Here is a 19309-nt window from a genome sequence, read left to right on the forward strand (position 1 = left end):
CGCCTGAAATAATATCTGATCAAACGGAAAACTCCGAATTTAAAGTGTCGTTATGTCTCAAAGAATCTTCCTTTACTATTCCAATGTACTACATGGAATTGTGGAGCACTTTTCTGAGAAGCCTGAGCCAGCAGGCGCTTTACTGCAGGAATCCAGGTATTAGTCAGCAGCGTGTATCGCTTTCCAGGAAATGCTGCGCTCATTTTTTTTTTTCTGAGCTGTCTCACGCTTTCTCACACACGAGCATTGAAAGCCTGCTCACAACTTGACCCCAAATGATACACGCCAAAAATATGAAACGACAATAAAACATCTACAAAGTTATCGTCGAAGTTTTGCAGTTCATAATAAGAGTCAGCTAAAATGGAGATAAAGTTACATTTTGTCCCAATGTAACTATAATATATATATTATATATAACTATTACTTTGTTACACTTATTAATGAATGAATGCATAGGGGAGGGGGGGGTGACCTTGTGGTTGCAGTTCTACTGACGACCACCAGGATGCAGAGTTGTGCACAGGAAGCGGCTGACTCGCTGGCCTCATAAGCAGGCAGCATAAAGGAGACGTTCAGGGCTCTCCGGCAAATAAAAAACTTCATGGCTGGAACAAGTCGACGGCGATGTGCGCGGCTAGGCTAGGCTAGGCTAAAAGCTAGTCTGAAGCTGGGCTGGGCTTTACGGAGGGGGACGCTTCCGAAGGCGGCCGAACCTCCACAAGGGCCTTGTTTTTTTTTTTACATTTTTGTCTGTTTTTTTTTCCCCTTCATTTTTATTATAAGTGTGAGCTTGTTGAAAACTAACACAAGAACCGCTTTTGTCTCGTGCGCCTTTTCTGATGGAACATTTGACTTAATTAGCCTCGGAGAAAAAGAAAAGCAGGACCGACGAGTCAGCGACCCCCCCACCACCACAAGCCTTCTTCCTCCTCCTCCTCCTCCTCCTCCTGTGTGGCGGTGAGCGAATTGGTACCATGGCAGCTACTTTGTCGTCCGAGGAAGAAGAGGTAGGCCCTTTTTTTGTGTGTTTGCGTTCAATTGGAGGGTTAGGGAGCGTGTCAATACTCGAATGCGGAGTGAAATGTTGCCCGAAAGCCGAGCGGAAGTGCTGTTATCGATTTGTGGCGCATGATTGCATCACCGCCAGTTCCCATGTGTGTTTGAGTCGTTGTGTTGAGCAAATGACCCCCCTCCTCGCCTCCAATGCAAGTTGAGTTTGGAGGGCATAGCAGCTGTGGAAAATATGCGCATTTTATGACTAGAATCGTCTTTTCAAAAAAATCGCCTTTTTTTTCCCCCCGTGGTCTTTAAACGCATCATCATTATTGCATTGCGTTAACTGAACAGCACGACTTTGGTTTTACCCCCCCCCCCCCCAAAAAAAAACAAAACACCCAACCCATCAAAATTTGAATATGTTTTGCATAGCTCATTCATGTTTACACTCAGGAATGGTCGCCAGACAGCAGCACAGCTAAGGACACTTTTTCTCTAAAACATTCAAACTTCAAACAGGGAAAGTGCACTGGCTGAGAGTGAGAGGTGTTCCTAATATTTTGCTCTTATGAAGCAGTATTAAGTTCCGAGTACAACATAACTACATGCTTGCTGTGACTTGATGAATGCACGTATGAAATGATGAAGCAAACGCCCTGTCTAATGTGATCATTAAAGTTGGCAGGACTATGCAAATACGACTTGAACCGCAATCAAAAAAATAAATAAAAATTGAATCATCGGTGCAGGTCAAATGAGTATTCCCTCTTGATGACTCACTTTAGGATACATCAAGTTTGAATTCCCACAATGACTGATCATTTTCATACATGAAGTTTCAATGAATACAATGATGGATCATTTTAAACAAAGAGCTTTCTGTCTTTCTGACACACATTGGATGCTTCGGTGGCCGGTATCAGCAATCTCGGCGAGTACCACATACTTTGAAATAAGGTTAGTGTTGGATGCGATAACCTGCTTTTTGCTACTCGCCCATCCCGAGTTGAGCTGTAGGAAAATAAATAGTTACTCGCTTCCTCTGGCTTCCTCCTCCCACATTCTAAAGACGTACTTGTTAGGTTTATTGTCTAAATTCTCAAGAGGTGTGACCTGCCACCGGTCCAGGGTGTACGCCGCCTCGCCCAAACACCAGAAAGAATTTAAATAAATAGTTCTTAAAGGTCATATGCCCATGTTTTGAAGTTGGGGACACTGAACTGTACTGGGAGCGATTCTTCGAAAACAAACGCCGCATCGCCACGCGATTGCCGTCGCGTTCCAGCGTTTAGCCCGGACCGCTCGGCCCACGTGTTCCCACTTTGAGTTAAGTGTGCATGTTTTTCCTCGTTGGCGATTCCTCGCCTCCTCCTCGTAGTCGTCGTTTGGTTAGAAAGCCTCGTCTGCCTACTTTGTTTTATTCTTAGTTTTTAAATGGGGGGTCCTGTGGTGTGTGTGTGTCTTAGGGGAACGCGCACACACACACGTCGTGGAACTTCATTCAGGCAGCTGTTAAAAGCATTTCCACGAGACTCTTGTTTGAGGGGCGGGGTTGGTTGCAGAGTGCACGCGTGTGTCTGTCATGTGCTTATGTGCGTGTGTGTGTGTGTGTGTGTGTGTGTGTGTGTGTGTCTGTGTGTGTGTGTTGCGTGCGCTCCCAGGAAGCAGAGAAAGTGGGAAGAGAGCGCCTAAAGTGTTGTCGTATCGACTTCCTGTTTTTTGGGCATCGACCGCCCGGTCCCAAATGGAAGCGGGCCTCAATTTGGCCGCCATGTTACCAAAGACAACATCTGCAAATGCTTTTTATGGCTTTTAGAGATAAACAAGATCTCCAAGCAATTCATCGATGAGCAAAAATAATGATTGATGAATTGTTTAACTAACATTGGGATAGAAGTCAAAATGGATGGATCTGCCTTAGCTAAGTTTCTTCACAGAAAAGTAATCGACGCGGCATCGCGCGAATTAGATGATGATGATGAAGAAGCTTGGCTCTCTCAAACTAGTTTCGCAAGCGAGCTCGTGGAAACTGCGTCGTGACGGTCCCGAGCGTTGAGGGGAAACATCTGCCACCATCGAGTAAATATTTACACGTCCTCACAGAAACAAATAAGCCACTCGTCCGCCGTTAGCGCGCCAACGCCACGCCGGAACGGATCCGCTGATTTGATCCCACCAGCCCCCCTCCTGAGAAACCAAACAAGAAAGTCTACTCCAGGAAGTCGGGGTCGCGGTATGTAGGCGAGTAGGGGGCGTACCTGACAGGAAGTTGTCTTTGGCGCTAACATCTGAGGCCCAGCTTGACTTGAAGTCTATCAATAATGTTGTCACACTCCCGAGTGGATGCAAAATGCTGACGTCGGCTAAACACTTTGAAGGACTCGATACGCTCGCGTCGGAAAGAAAATAAAACGGGCCGTAATTATCCATTTGTACTTGTGTGACGGTCGAAAACCTTTTCCCGAAGAGATCGTTCGGAGGCCGAGGGGTACCTAATGGAGTGACCGACCGCTGGTGTCAGGTGCACCGGCGTCTCACGTGGTGCATGTTAAGGCCCGAGAACAGAGCAACGGCTTTATGTCTTGTCGTATTTCCTCGAGAGAGAGAGAGAGAGAGAGAGAGAGAGAGAGGGGAAGAGCAGACACAGTGGCATCCTGTCTTCGGGCCCTCGCCACCCCTCACTGAGCGTTTTGTCCTCCGAAAGAGGATCCCACAAGTGGACTTCCTGCACCCCACGGCTCGCCGCCTCCGCCACGACTCCCTTCGCGCTTGTGACCACAAAAAGCAGAAGGCCACGTGGGGTGCTGAGATGGCGGCGAGTTTAGGGGGGGGGGTGCACAGGAAGTGCCCCCGACACACACACACACACACACACCTCTGTGAGACTGCTAGCTAAATTTAGGGGAAGCTTTTTCAGAGTCAATTGTTTTTTGTTTTTTTTTCCAATGATTTAGTGAATAGCTTAAAAGAAGTAACTGACATGAGCAAAGTTTTTGTTGCGCTTGGTTGGATTTCTCGTCAACCCACCAGGGGGCCTTTGTGCTACTCTCTTGGGTTCTTTTCTGCGGTGGCTGCCAGATTCCACGAGAAGCTCATTAGCATCTCCCGACACAGCTGGCGGAAGTCGGAGCGCCACGCTTTGGTGTTGGCTTATGATAGAAGGCAGGCAGGAAGCAGCTCTCAAAGGATTGTGAAATGAAATCAAATTGCTTGTTGTCAAATTCTATGTGTCGCAACAGTTTGCGCTAGCATGTTACCTAAGCTAGCATTGTTGCTAAGACTATCTGTGAGCTTCATATGAAAGTGATTTTTGTTTTTCCGTTCCGGTATTTTTGCGGTTTCATGCGAGTGTGACGTTGTCGGCATCTGTTTCAGGCTATCAGACAGTTCCTGGAGGAAATCACCAAGTGGACCAGTCAGCATGGCGTCTCGCCGCTCTCCAGGGAACTGGCCGTCAAATTCCTCATGGCGCGCAAGTTCGACGTGTTCCGGGCCATCCAGCTGTTCCACAGTTACAGGGTAGGCGAGTTTCCCGTTTTTTTGTTTTGTTTTTTGCCACCGTCTCGCGTCTTCGCTCGGTCCGACCGACTCGACCTTCTCCAGGAAACGCGGCTGAAAGAAGGCATCGTCAGACTTCAGCCTCAAGAAGAACCTCTACGCTCGGAGCTGCTCAGCGGAAAGTTCACGGTGCTGGTAGGTTGCTCTCGGCGTTGTGTGGAAATGACCATTTCCATTGCGTTAATAAATTCCAAATTCATCACCTCAGCGGTTGACGCAAGCGATGCCCACTTGACGCCGTTTGTGGAAATACGCTATTTGTTGTTAGCGCGCCAGCCGCCAATTGACGAGTAGGAACGTGTTCTAATTTGGAATGAAATATTTCCGTGAGTTGGAAGATATATTTAGCCTTTTGTCATTCAAATCCCACCCGTAAAAGACTCCCGCTTCCCTCCGCGCTTTCCCGTTGATGCGGCCGATTGACGTGGATGCTGCACACGTGGTTCATATCCTGTCCAAAGTATTTTTAGCCCTATTCCTGTATCGGCTGCTGTTAAATCGTCTTCCTCCAGCATCAGCGTCATTTACTGAATCCACAGTTGCTCCTCCTGCTATGGACTCAAAATAAATAAATAAAAAAAAAAAAAAAAAAAAATCCAGCTGGTAAATTCGAGCGCCCCCGTGTGGTTGATTCCAAAATGCTCACGTTTGGATTTCATTTCAGTCAAGACGTGTTTAGAATAAAACAACCCAGGTTTTGTGAGTTGCGGGTAGGTAACCTGGAAATGTGTTGTTGTTTTTTTTTAAATTGTGTTTTATTTTTCGGCAGAGTGCACGGGATCCATCAGGAGCCTCCATCGCCTTGTACACTGCCAAACTTCATCACCCCAACAAGACGGGCAACCACGTGGTTCTACAGGCACTCTTCTACCTCCTGGATCGCGCCGTGGAGAGGCGAGCATTCGGACTCCCACCTAAAAAAAAAAAAAAAATGTTTGGAGTACCTATCGTGTTCTAAACTTACTTGTCACCAACAGTTTCGAGACTCAGAGGAACGGCTTGGTGTTCATCTACGACATGGCCGGTTCCGACTACACAAATTTCGAGCTGGACCTGAGCAAGAAGATTCTCAATTTACTGAAGGTTAGTTGTTGGGACTCATCTGAACATCTGAGGTCCAAGTGACCATGCTGTGTTCCCTCAACCCTTTTAGGGGGCGTTTCCGGCCAGGTTGAAGAAGGTGTTGATTGTCGGGGCGCCGGTGTGGTTTCGGGTTCCCTACAACCTGCTCAGTCTGCTGCTGGAGAAACTTCGGGAGCGCGTAAGTGACTTCCCGTTTTGTAGCCCACCTCATTGACAAAGCCCTCGTAAGGAGCTCCGCCTCCTGATATGGCTTGTTAGGCCACGCCCCTCAGTCAGGCAATATGTCAACTGAAGTCTTGGCTTCCAGGTCCAGTTTGTGAAGATGGTCGAGCTGCGCCAGCACCTCCCCAGGGACTGCCTTCCCCAGCACCTGGGCGGCCTTCTTCCCCTGGACACCTTCAGCTGGAACCAACAGCTTCTGGCGGGCCAAAACGGCCGCGTGGACCCCGTGGACGAGCTGGTGGGCATCCCCCTGGAGGACTCCTCCATTCACATCCCAGGACCCGAATCCATGCGCCCGCAGGAGCTGCTGACGCACCTCGGCAGACTCCAACGCTCCGGCATCCACCTGGAGTACGAGGAGCTCCGGAGAGAAGCGCCGCCGGGGACCTTCCACTGTGCACAGTGAGCTCCTTCAAATATGGATCTGTCATTTTATTTGTCCCAGAGTTGAACGTCGTCATCTATGGCCCTTTTGTTCTTTTTTTTTTTTGTTGACAGAGCCGTCTACAATCTGGAGCGGAATCGATACGGAGATGTTCTTTGTCTTGATCAAACAAGAGTCCGCCTGAAACCACGAAAGAACGAGGTTCGCCACTGGCCCGACTTGAGGCTCGACGCTGTCAATCAAGTGCTTAATTTGAGAAACGTGTCCCAACAGAGATCTGACTACATCAACGCGAGCTTCATGGATGGCTACAAACAGAAGAACGCCTATATTGGTACTCAAGGTAAAACACATTTTGAAGTTTTGAAGTATCTGCAATTTCAATGTGTTTCTCGAAAATGGATGTGTACCTAGCGTCGACCTGTGCGGTACACCAATTTGAAATAGTATTGCCAATATTTATCTGTTGCAACTCATTATGAATTGATGATAAAATTGCACGTTTGGCACTTTGTAGGTCCCCTGGAAAAGACATACGGTGACTTTTGGAGAATGGTTTGGGAGCAAAATGTGCTTGTTGTCGTCATGACAACCAGGTAATTTTTATGGGGGGGGGGAAATTCTGACAAGCTCTGGTTTGGACCAAGGTATGTAAAGTTCCTCATGGTTTCAGGACGGAGGAGGGCAGCCGAAGGAAATGCGGACAGTACTGGCCTCTGGTCGAAGGTGGCCAGGAGGTCTACGGTCACATAGCTGTGGTGAATCAAAGGGTGGACCACTACACCCATTACAACCACACCATCCTCGAGCTGCACAACACTGAGGTAAGGCCACAAGCTTGAATATCCCCATGCAACAGATGTCGCTGAGATGTCTCCAATGGTCCAAACAGACATGTGAACAAAGGCAAGTGAGTCATTTCCAGTACCTCAGCTGGCCCGACTACGGCGTCCCCACCTCGGCGGTGACTCTCATCGACTTCCTGTCGGCCGTGAAGAAAGAGCAGTGGAATATGATTAAGGCTTTGGGACCTCAGTGGACGGGATACCCGCAGAGACCCCCCATGGTGGTTCATTGTAGCGCCGGGATCGGCAGAACGGGTGAGGAGGCATCTGCGTGGACATCAGAGCAGAACGTAACTCGCTAACGTGGTTGTATGGTTTTGTTTTTTTTTGCCCCCCCCCCCCCCCCCAGGTACCTTCTGTGCCTTGGACATCTGTCTGTCGCAGTTACAAGACGTGGGCTCGCTCAACGTGTGCCAGACGGTGCGACGCATGAGAACCCAGAGGGCCTTCAGTATCCAAACCCCGGACCAGTACTACTTCTGCTACAACGCCATTCTGGAGCAAGCCCAAAGGCAAGGCTTGCTCCCGACCAATCAGTGAGCTGCGCTTGATTCCGCACACCCCTTTTCCATCCATCCATAATACACCCAGCCATAAAATTCTGCTGTTTGCCCCAAGACGCTGGTCTTGCCAAGTGCTGTCCTTGTCTTTTCCTGGAACCATTCGTCAGCATGTGACAATGTGTGTGCGTGTTTGTGTGGCTGTATGGAGTCCAGCAAACAGGTTGTATGCTCTCATTGTATGGCAGCCTAAGCAGTAAATCCACCAAAAACACCGTTTTTTTTTTTTTTTTTTTTTGGTGCGCTAACAACCATTTGATCACAAACTTCACGTTTTTATACTAACTTTACAGTAAAGCGTTTTTGCAGGTGGTAGGAAGCAAGCCCTATCGCGAGTTAACGAACTCCCCCCTCAAAAAAAAAGTTTTAAATTTTTTAAGTTTTACTTCCTTTCATTTTTAAATTTTATTTTCTTTCATTTTTTTTTTTTAGTTCAAACCAAGGATAGGCAACTTAAATACTGGAGGTGGCCACACACTTCCAATATGTACTCTAAATATATTTCGTTTTTTGATCCTACATATTCAATCCACTATCAACAAAAGCTTTGAAGCCAACAACACGGGCTGAAAAAAGCTAACAAATGCATCAAAATGATGGCACAAAACACATCCATAATTTTTAAACTCTCATCAAAGGTTCCTATTTTGAAATCTGCAACTTGCCATCTAGTGGTGATTGGTGATATTACAGCTAAGCTTCGCCTTTCTTTCACGCAAAGATGTCAACCGTATCACTCGGACATACTTCCTGGACACTGTTCAGCACTTTCCTATGAAGCTTTGGCGGCGATAACAGCGCACAAAAATACGCACAGATGCTTGTCGGTGAGTTTTAGCAGCAAATATCAGAAAATAGCCAAATATGCGAAGCTGTAAATAGTCTTCGGCAGTTGTTGGTTGTTTTTTTTTTTTTAGAAGGTCAGATACACCTGATGCACAATTTTCCTAAAGGGGAGGAAATTGCCGAGTTGCTCTCTTTTTACGCCCGAGGGTCCAAATCGTTGTTTTTTTTAGCACAAGTTGGATGCCAGAGTAGCTGATAAGAAGGATCAGCAAAAAAAAAAACGCCTGTGCTACTTTGCACAATAAGACACACTATGACAGACGAACAAGCCACTCGCACATTCCGCACAGAAAGTCAAACTCCCCAAAATGACAACTGTCAAGCCAATGTGCTCACCCCTCCCTTCTGAAAAAAGGACATTCCGAGTGTTGGTGAGTGGTGCAATATTTTCCCCTCACACACACACACACACACACACACACGCACGCTCGCTCACCATGTCTTAGCACTTTTCACCAAGAGCCCACCCCCCCTCCCCAATATACTTGGAAATGTCAGCAGTGATGTATGTAGAGATAATATTTAAAAAAAAAAAGAACCATTTATTGATCTCCAGAATGCACACACGTGCCTACCTTAAGTCCCCAAGTGATGTATGAGGCGGATTTTAAAATGTGTGTGTGTGTGTTGCTTTTAAGTTCCAGACTGTGGTTGTAAATGTGTGCTTGCATCTGGCCACATTGTTTTAAGTATATAAGTATGTAAAATATCAGAGTATACTGTATTATTGTATGTGTGTCATGCACCATGTTGTAGTCGGGTCAAGATTTGTTTCTTTTTATGTTAACTACAGAATTCATATTGAATTTACTTGTAGTGAAGCATTTTTTTTTTTTTTTTTTTTTTTTACATCTGCCGTTGTCATTTTCCTCCCCGCTTCCTTCAAAGCCGAAATGTGGCCTATTTTTATTTTTCTATCCTATTCAACAGCTGTTTTCATACGGGATATATAAAGTTATTTACATTAATTTTATATTTGTTTTATTATAACCTATTACTGTACTTTATCATTCTTGTGAATACTGAATCAAGCTATACTGTAATAAATACAAACCATGTCAATGTGCTTTCTTTGTCTCATTCTTGCTTCTTTTTTTTAAATTCACGAAGTGATACTTGTTGACATTTTTGCTCGCAAAACAAATAAATCGAGAGAGAGAGAAAAATTCAGTCAGGTCGAGGCTACTTTGCATTTTGAGGATGTATTTTCCCGGGTGCGCTTCAAACCCGATGACGCGCAATGTGACGCAGGCCAATGCCAACACGGAGAAGGGAGGGGGGGGGCGAGGTCAGTGGGAAGGGGGGCGTGCCCCAACTATTTTGTTCCAAACACGAATAACGTCAGGAGTACGGAGTCCCTTCTTCCTAATCTCTGCTGGGTATGTAACACCAAAGTCAACCATTTTAAAACCCCATAAATGCACTTTGTACGCCTTGTCACGATGACTACGCGAGCGGCGTTTGGAGAGTGTGTGCGTGTGTTTGTGTTTGTGTTCGGCAGACGATCGCATGCTTGGATGATTTTTTTTTGTGTGTGTGCGCACAAACGTAACGTGTAGTGTAGTACACAACACCGTAATGGTGATTTTAGTTTTGTTGTGTTTCATATAAGAGGAGATAAACACTACGCGATGCGTTGTGCTCTGTTTTGATGTTTGCGATCGAGCATGTTTGCAAATGGGAGGAGGTTACGTGTGTGTGTGTGTAGAGGGGGGGGTGTTGTTGTGGTTCGACATTTTAGACGATATACGATGAGAGCAAATGACAAACTCCAGCTCGTTGTTGTTTACGAATGCGCCACCGACGCCGTGTAGCCACCGTACGACTTTGGCATTGTTCCGGAAGGGGAGCCCCTTTTGTTCGGCGCTTCGACCGAGCACCGTCGAACAACAAAAGGGCAAAATGTTACACGCACGGAACGACTGGCAAATGTTCGTTTTTTTTTTTTTTTTTCGACAGTGCCTGTTTGCTTTTTGACCAATGGACATTTGTCGTGTCCTGTCCTGTTCTTATCTTTTGAGAAGGACCACCCCCACTCCTAAAAAAGGAGACAGAAACCGAGGACAGAGGAGGAATCCCGGGCTGGCGTTTAAAGCTCCGCCTATCGTGGGCGATGCTTTAACGGCGAGCGAGCGATATGATTGGCTAAGGGCTTTTCTCAAAACGGGGCGGGATTTAACCCGGAAAAGGTTGACCAAAAAGCGAGTCAAGTGTCAAACAAAAAAAAAAAACTCCAGCAAGTGTTTAGTCAAGGCACTTTCGGCGCGGGATTGTTCGATCACTAATAACTTTTGGAATAACTTTATTCAAATACTGATGCTATTTTTATTCTGTAAAAGCTACCATTAAAACTAATGAATAGTTCCGTATAGACATCGTAGGTTTTTTTCCACAAAATTAAGACCTCAATCCCCAAAATAAAAGGCTTTAAAATGTGAAACAATTGAGAGATAACTTTTTTTGCCAAGGATAAATACAATCAATTCAGGTATAAAACTATTTTGTTTCGCCCCAGCGCTCAGCAGTGTCGCGCTTCCAGTCAAAATGGGGAGAGCTCCATCGACCGCGAGCTCTATCTTCGATTGACAGCTCCAACAGCCAATCCGGAGGAGCCACCCCGCCCCTACGCGTCGACCTCTCTCCGAATTATCCAATAACAACCCATTAAGGGGGCGTTTCCACTCTCCCGCACGCCCCCGCCCACTGGTTAACCTAACGGAGATTGTTTTCTCCCTGTCGGGGAAAGCTTTTTTTTTTTTCCCTCCCCACTTTGCAGCTCCACATCACCTCATGTTTTTGTTTTTCTTTTGCAAAACACACCACGGATTAAGTCGCGTTTGACACACCGATCGCTTCGGACTGTACCCCGGCTGGAGGCATCGTGTTTAAACCCCGCCGAACGGATTACCATAGCACCGTCGGCAAACTTAAAGGAGAGGGGTGAGTTCAGGTTAGAAATTCATTCAGCGAGCTAACACGGCTAGCCACGAAGCTCTTCACCAATCTGCCGCAAAAAAAAAAAAAAAAAAGATCTTTCATCACAGAAATGTGTTTCAAACTGGGAATAATCCCCCGAATGAGTCGCGAGTGGATGTTTTAACAAGGCTACTAGTTAGTCGCATGTGCTTCCCTGTTCGCATCCCGGACGTCCCTTCGATTCGGGGCTCCTCATGTTGTTTACATTAGCTAGCAGCTAACACCGCCAAACACTCCCCCCCCCACTCCCGCGACAAAGCAAGTTAGATACAGCTTTAAATAGACGGAAAGAAATAAACCTCCGTGAATGAATCGGCGAGCCTGTGACTTTTTCGTGTGTTTTTGGTCGCTCTTATCTCCGTCGACGTGGAGCGCCTCGGCGGGGTCTCTCCCGCCTCACACGCTCCACCAAATGGCGGCCGCGTATGGAACTCAAGCTCGGTGCTTGTGGGGCAAGGCCTCGCGTGAAATGGAAGGGGGGCGTACCACAAGGGGATCCGGGCTTTCATGTACTCTTCTCCTCTGAACACGTTTTGTTTGTTATCTACTCGATCTGTTGGTTTGGTGGATTAACGACATATTAGCATAATTCCGACTCTTTCAAAGTTTCTCACCCCCCCCCCCCCCCTCACCAAATGGGTTTTATTGAAAAATGTCCCGAGTGTTAAGATCTGGGAATGTCGTTAGTATTGTCAACTGTGCGTGTGTGAAGCTCCTTGAGACTTTTAATGTACAATGGAAGGCTTATTAAATACATTTTGACTTCTCCACGTAGCAACGATTTGCGGTCGAGCGACGCTAGGCTAAACTAGGTTAGCTCCCACGCTCCAAGTTGCGGAGTTAACATGTTGTGGCATGCGTTTCGTCTCAATCAAGGTGCAACATTTACCACTCGAATCTTTCATTTCAAAGATCTTGTTTTCATGGAGAGTTTGGGGAAGTTGTAAATGGTGGAGCAACTCCCACACGTTTGTTGCTTCGGTGACGTAGCCACTCGGTAGCCGTGATTGGCCACAGCCATTCTGTGTTTTTACTCAACTCCCGTGACCAAAGGAGACGCAGAAGTTCAACATTTCTACGTTTCTATATCTATACGCCACAAAATGCACAATGGTGAAATGCAAAAAGCTCCTCCCCACTTGCCCCTTATCAGCCAGGTTTCCGTTTCAAAGTTTTGCATTCAGGTCTGTCTGGTATGTTCTGACTCCATCGTGCAGGCTTTTTAAAGGGAAGGCAACACCCAAAGATCCAGTCTCATCTTTGTTGTCATGTGAGGGTGACACGTGATTTCCATCCACAGGTCTCTCAGCACAGACGAGTATGAGTTCATGATGAAGCGGCGACTGGAGGATCAGGAAACGGTTTTTGCATCCCAGCAGCGGCGCCTCCCGGGCAACGCCGACACCTTCCAGCACCGCGTCCTGGCCCCGGCGCCGCCGCCGGCGGTGTATGAGCCCGCGGCGGACAACATGCAGCCCACCTCGGGCGTCCAGTACTCCGTCCCGCAGGGGTACCAGGTATGCAAATACTCAGCAGAAATTTACAAAATTGAGGATTAGTTCGTCCAGTCATTTGTTTTTTCAAACCGGTTCGACAAATAGGATGAGCTGAAACCCCTTCAATCTTAAGAAAAGTGAATTTGGAGCAAATGCGTAGGTTGCATGAGATGGACAAGGAGTTGTAACAGGAGGCTGTCCACTTTCGTCGTGTAGGTGTGTTAGGTTACCACAAGCGAGCTTGAAATTAGATCTCGTTCGCGCTTGAATTTTAAAAGTTGTTTGAACTCCGCAAATCAGAAGCAGGTGACAAATGAAATTTGCGGACACATTGACGAGTGCGCCTCATCAATAGAACGTCCACACAAACAATATTGTGATAGCTTTGTTGTAGAAATAATGAGCATCAATCGAGAGCTGCAAGAAAAGGCCAACTCACGCACGCGCTTGGTTGTTTTTCTTCTTCTTTGCAGGTTCCCGCGGTGGCTCAGAACAGCGGCGGCCACGGGCACGCGCCGAGCCCGGCCGTCCACGGGGGGTCGCACCACCACAGCCCCGCCGCCGTCCAATCGCACGGACCCCCGGTGATGCCGGCGCACATCCACGCGGCCGCGCCTCAGGCCTCGGCGCAGGGTCAGCAGCAGTTTCAGCGCCTCAAGGTCAATCCCGTGTGACCGAGACTTTTGCAATTGTCCTCTCGCGATAACTTTGCTCTTTCGTTTCCTTCATCGTAGGTGGAGGATGCCTTGTCGTACTTGGACCAAGTCAAGTTGCAATTTGGCAACCAACCTCAGGTTTACAATGACTTCCTGGACATCATGAAAGAGTTTAAGTCTCAAAGGTGAGCACGCAATAACTTTTCCGTGGACGAAGGCGGTCGTAACGCTGTTTTTGCGGCGCCAGCATCGACACCCCGGGCGTCATCAGCCGGGTGTCGCAACTCTTCAAGGGCCACCCCGACCTCATCATGGGCTTCAACACCTTCCTGCCGCCCGGCTACAAGATCGAGGTGCAGACCAACGACCTGGTCAACGTGACCACGCCCGGCCAGATCCACCACATCACCCCGCACGGCATCTCGGTGCAGAACATCCCCATCACGGGTGCGCCCGGCACCCAGCACTCTGCCCAGGCTCCGCCCACCGCCACCACCAGCGCGCCGGCCCTCCTCACGCAGCCCGTCCCAGCCAAGATGAGCAAAGTGAGTTTTGATTCTATTTTACCAGAGCCAGATACTTCAGGAAAATATGTGCCTTGGCTCTGTAAAAAGCTCAGGAAACACAGCTCGAATCAAAAGTGGCTTCTGTGACGCTGGACCATTGTGTTTTTGTTTCAAAATGATCGATCCGTTAGAATGAGTGGGGAAAAAAAGCGATGATCAGTTCCAAGGCCTGACCCGTTGCCAACACAAACTACATCCAGAAATACACTTGAAAGTAAAACATGGGGCAGGGAGGGAGGGTTGATGAAAGCCGCTTGACGTAAAGACCAAAACAAAAACGGAGCTCGCTTCCTTGGCAGCGAACATTCTGTTCCTTTATTTATTTATTTGATGCCTTACTGTCCTGGCGACTTGTGTGGCGGGTTTCCGCCTCTCAGCCGCAACAACTCTTCCAATTGACACTTAGCGTGTCCCCCTCGCAGCCCCCCCAGCCGCAGGCGCCGATGTCGGGCGGCCAGAGCAACCCGTCCATCCCGGCGTACAGCGCGCCGCGCTCCCCGCCCATGCCGCTGCACCCGCCGTACGCCGGGATGCCCGCCACCTTGCCGGCGCAGAACAACCAGCCGGTGGAGTTCAACCACGCCATCAACTACGTCAACAAGATCAAGAACCGCTTCCAGGGTCAGCCCAACATTTACAAAGCCTTCTTGGAAATCCTGCACACGTACCAGGTCGGTGTGAGGAACTCGCCCGGGGAAATTGCAATTTATTTTCTAATTGAAATTTGTTTTGCAGAAGGAGCAACGCAAAGCAAAGGAGGCCGGAGGAAACTACACGCCGGCCCTGACGGAGCAAGAGGTCTACGCTCAGGTCGCCCGGCTCTTCAAGAACCAAGAGGACCTGCTCTCCGAGTTTGGACAGTTTCTTCCAGACGCCAATAGCTCAGCGGTGGGTGAGCCACTGTCGAGTTTCTTCTTAACGGTAGTCAACTAACGTTTCCGTTCCCCCGCTCAGATGTTAAGCAAGACCACGGCGGAGAAGGCCGAGTCGGTCCGCAACGATCACGGCGGCACGGCCAAGAAGCTGCAGCTCAACAACAAGCAGAGGCCCAACCAGAACGGCTGCCAGATCCGCCGCCATTCTGCTCCCGGAGTCACGCCCCCCATCAAGGCAAGACGACAAACTTTGATTTCTTCTCTCCCGCTTGGTGCTTTTTGCTGGTTTTCACGCCTGTTTTCGCATGTGGGCAAAACAGAAGAAGCCCAAGTTGCTGAATTTGAAAGATTCGTCCATGGTGGAGGCTGGCAAGCATGGCGTCGGAACAGAGTCGCTCTTCTTTGAGAAGGTGCCTTTCCAACCTCCTTCCACCTCATTATTTGTATTAATTACATCATTACTAAATATAGCCTATAACAATCTTGAATGCTTTTATGGATTTGTATTGTATAAATGAATGAAATGATGACGCAATTAGATCCCAAGATGAAAATGATGTGTTGATGTTTTTGCCCGGGTCCTGAACGTGCCAATGTGTTTGCCGCTAAAGGTGCGCAAAGCCTTGCGGAGCGCCGAGGCCTACGACAACTTCCTCCGCTGTCTGGTCATCTTCAACCAGGAGGTGATCTCCCGGGCCGAGCTGGTGCAACTGGTGCTGCCTTTCCTCGGGTGAGCGCTCGACATTTTCGATTTGGGCCGCCGCGTGGCGTCTCTCTCACCAAAAGCGTCTCGCCCCCCCTTTTCTCGCCAGGAAATTCCCGGAGCTGTTCACCTGGTTCAAAAACTTCCTGGGCTACCGGGAAATGTCGCACATCGAGGCGTACCCCAAGGAACGGGCCACCGAGGGCATCGCCATGGAGATCGACTACGCTTCGTGCAAAAGGCTGGGCTCCAGTTACAGAGCGCTGCCCAAAAGTTACCAGCAGCCCAAATGCACGGGGAGAACGCCGCTTTGTAAAGAGGTCAGAGCGCCGCTGACCTTTTGGACTCCAAACTGCTTCCGCGGCGAAACTTTTTGATGAAACATTTGTGTCGGCTTCAGGTGCTAAACGACACCTGGGTGTCGTTGCCTTCCTGGTCCGAGGACTCCACCTTTGTCAGCTCCAAGAAGACGCAATACGAGGAGCACATCTACAGGTGCGAGGACGAGCGCTTCGAGGTGAGTGACGTCACGTGAGGTCGTCGTCTCCGTGCCGGCCCCCCGAGGACTCAACGGGACAGCCTGGCCTGTGTCTCCAGTTGGACGTGGTGCTGGAAACCAACCTGGCCACCATTCGAGTCTTGGAGTCGGTGCAGCGGAAGATATCGCGGATGACGGCCGAGGAGCAGGCCAAGTTCCGCTTGGACAACACGCTTGGCGGTTCCTCAGAGGTGGTGCACCGGAAAGCCATCCAGAGGATATACAGCGATAAAGCCCCGGATATTATCGACGGCCTGAAGAAGAACCCGGCCGTTTCCGTCCCCATCGTTTTAAAAAGGTGCGTGTCCCGGCACTTCATAAAGTGGACTTTTTTTTTTTAACTCATGTTATTCCGCCCAGGCTAAAGACCAAGGAGGAGGAGTGGCGGGAAGCCCAGCGAGGTTTCAATAAGATCTGGCGGGAGCAGAACGAGAAGTATTACCTCAAGTCTCTGGACCATCAGGGCATTAACTTCAAGCAGAACGACGCCAAAGTGCTGCGCTCCAAGTCCCTGCTGAACGAAATCGAAAGCATCTACGACGAAGTGAGCGCTCTTGCCTTTTTCCCCCCACACTTTATTCTGGAGAATCTTTCAAACTTAAAATGGAATCTTTTCGCAGCGCCAAGAGCAGGCGTCCGAGGACAACGCCAGCCCGCCGGCGGGCCCCCACCTGACCCGAGTGTACGAGGACCGGCAGATCCTGGAGGACGCGGCGGCCCTCATCATCCACCACGTCAAGCGCCAGACGGGCATTCAGAAAGAAGACAAATACAAGATCAAGCAGATCATGTACCACTTTGTCCCGGACTTGCTCTTCGCCCAACGCGGCGAGCTCTCTGACGTGGAGGAGGAAGAAGAGGAGGAGGAGGAGGAGGAGGAGGAGATGGATGTAGAGGAGGCAGTCCCCTCCAAGAAGCCCAACGGCATCCCCGCCGCTGGCGGTGCCGGCGGAAGTCCCTCCAAGTCCAAGCTGCTGTTCAGCGGCACGGCGGCCCAGAAGCTGCGCGGCTGCGACGACGCCTACAACCTCTTCTACGTCAACAACAACTGGTACATCTTCCTGCGGTTGCACCACACGCTGTGCTCGCGACTCCTCCGCCTCTACTGGCAGGCCGAGCGACAGATCGAGGAGGACGTGCGCGAACGGGAATGGGAGCGGGAGGTTCTGGGGCTCAAAAAGGAGAAGAACGACAACCCGGCCGTCCAGCTGAGACTCAAAGAGCCCAGTGAGCCACCGCCATCCATCGAGCGGAAACATTCCTATGGCCTTCGCCGCTGAAGTCATATTTGTGTGTGTCATTAATCTAGTGGACATCGACGTCGAGGTTTACTACTCGGCTTTCTTGGAGATGGTTCGAAACCTGCTGGATGGCAACATGGAGGCGTCGCAGTACGAGGATTCGCTGAGGGAAATGTTCACCATCCACGCGTACACCGCCTTTACCATGGACAAGCTCGTACAGAGCATCGTCCGGCAGGTGGGCCTCTTCCTTTCCCGTGGTCAAAACGGGCTTTTTCAACGCCTCCGCTCTCTCCCGCTCGTAGCTCCAGCACATCGTCAGCGACGAAGTGTGCGTCCAGGTGACTGACCTCTACTTGGCCGAGAGCGCAAACGGCGCCTGCGGGGGATCCGCGTCCACGCAGTCTTCCCGGAGCACACCGGAGGGCGCCTACCAGCGGAAAGCCGAACAGCTCATGTCGGACGAGAACTGCTTCAAGGTAAGGAAATGATCCAGGAACGTAGTTTGCGCGAGGAAAAAAAAAATGGCAGGGCACAACACCAAAGAAACGTCGCATCGGCAAATTTGGGGAAAAAAAAGAAACAGGTGCTTTTCCCTAAAGAGTCTCGGCAGTTGAAAAATAAATGTCGCTTTTATTTCCTCCCAGGTGATGTTTATAAGGAACAGAGGCCTGGTCCAGCTGACGTTGGAGCTGCTCGACACCGAGGAGGAGAACTCCGACGAGCCCCTGGAGGCAGAGGTGACAAAACACGGCCGGCGAGAGACGCAACGCAAAAAGTCGTTGATTGAACGAATAATCGCCACCGCCGCGTTGCGCGTCTGCAGCGGTGGTCCGATTACGTCAGCCGGTACTTGAACCCGGACACCACCACGCCTGAGCTGAGGGCGCATCTGGCACAGAAGCCCGTCTTTCTTCCCAGGTGAGGCACTTTCATGTAAAATACGAGAAAAAAAATAAAAAAACATCGGCCCTGTTCACGACCCGTGCCGTCGACAGGAATCTGCGTCGGATCCGGAAGTACCAGAAGTGTCGCGAGCAGTCGGACAAGGAAGCCGGCGAGGGAGGCAAGAAGCCGCTGGACAAGGAGAAGATGGAGTGCATGTTTAAGCTCAACTCCTACAAAATGGTGTACGTCTTCAAGTCGGAGGACTACATGTACCGACGCACGGCGCTGATGCGGGCCCACCAGGTAGCACCGGCTTTGGCCTTTGCGAGCGCTACCGTTGGTCGTAACCCCCCCGCCTATCCATTCCACAGTCCCACGAGCGCGTCAGCACGCGCCTCCACAAGCGCTTCCGGGCGCGCTTGGCGGCGTGGGCCGAGGAGCACGTGAGCGCCGACATGGCGGCCGACACCGACAAGTGGCTGATGGGCGAGGGCCGCGACGGACTTTTGCCCTGCAGCACCTCGCGCCAGCCCGAGGTCCTCCACTTCCGTAACGTCAACAAATACCGTGTCAAGTACAACCCCTAGCGACCGGCTTCAGGTCAGGCAGCCATTTGTTTTTAAAACGCAATGTGTGTGTGTGTGTGTGTGTGTGTGTGTGTGTTGCTCCAGTGGTGGCGGGGTTACCGGTTTTTACCAGCGTTTTTAGCTGGCACAACATTTCGCCCCCAACGAGGGTGCTAAAACTCGGGGACGTTCTCGTCCCGCTCACCAGCACTCACAACGAGAAGGTCACTTTTTTTCTACAGTAAACGCCGCTTTACAATTCCGCCGTCCACACCATCCAACAGAGGGAGGGAGGGAGGGAGGGAG

The 19309-nt window shown here is 49.7% G+C and overlaps 2 protein-coding genes across 4 annotated transcripts; both read left to right on the forward strand.

Moving 5' to 3' along the window:
* The first annotated feature begins 556 nt into the window (after positions 1 to 556).
* On the forward strand, positions 557 to 9366 carry ptpn9a (protein tyrosine phosphatase non-receptor type 9a). Its single transcript, XM_085914816.1, has 13 exons — positions 557 to 1010; positions 4375 to 4518; positions 4603 to 4692; positions 5327 to 5451; positions 5535 to 5640; positions 5711 to 5818; positions 5948 to 6264; positions 6361 to 6448; positions 6521 to 6590; positions 6765 to 6843; positions 6921 to 7071; positions 7140 to 7347; positions 7442 to 9366. The coding sequence occupies exons 1-13, from the start codon at positions 978 to 980 to the stop codon at positions 7630 to 7632; spliced, it is 1710 nt and encodes a 569-aa protein (XP_085770942.1). The 5' UTR covers positions 557 to 977; the 3' UTR covers positions 7633 to 9366.
* A 446-nt stretch (positions 9367 to 9812) lies between these two features.
* sin3aa (SIN3 transcription regulator family member Aa) lies at positions 9813 to 19292 on the forward strand. Of its 3 annotated transcripts, none has more exons than XM_085914671.1 (21): positions 9813 to 9877; positions 12775 to 12991; positions 13444 to 13629; positions 13705 to 13811; positions 13874 to 14171; positions 14615 to 14863; positions 14928 to 15080; positions 15147 to 15302; positions 15388 to 15477; positions 15679 to 15797; positions 15880 to 16090; positions 16171 to 16287; positions 16368 to 16606; positions 16669 to 16852; positions 16929 to 17535; positions 17618 to 17787; positions 17855 to 18028; positions 18197 to 18289; positions 18376 to 18470; positions 18548 to 18740; positions 18809 to 19292. In XM_085914671.1, exons 2-21 carry the CDS (start codon positions 12803 to 12805, stop codon positions 19022 to 19024), a joined length of 3846 nt encoding a protein of 1281 aa, XP_085770797.1. In that variant the 5' UTR covers positions 9813 to 9877; positions 12775 to 12802; the 3' UTR covers positions 19025 to 19292. The 3 variants fall into 3 exon arrangements, with proteins under 3 accessions (XP_085770797.1, XP_085770798.1, XP_085770796.1); XM_085914672.1 differs by lacking the exon at positions 9813 to 9877 and adding an exon at positions 9926 to 11448; XM_085914670.1 differs by lacking the exon at positions 9813 to 9877 and adding an exon at positions 9927 to 11438.
* The last annotated feature ends 17 nt before the right edge of the window (positions 19293 to 19309 follow it).

This window comes from Syngnathus leptorhynchus, chromosome 6 (genome assembly GCF_054491065.1).
Source record: "Syngnathus leptorhynchus isolate UIUO chromosome 6, UIUO_Slep, whole genome shotgun sequence".
Taxonomy (NCBI): Eukaryota; Metazoa; Chordata; class Actinopteri; order Syngnathiformes; family Syngnathidae; genus Syngnathus; species Syngnathus leptorhynchus.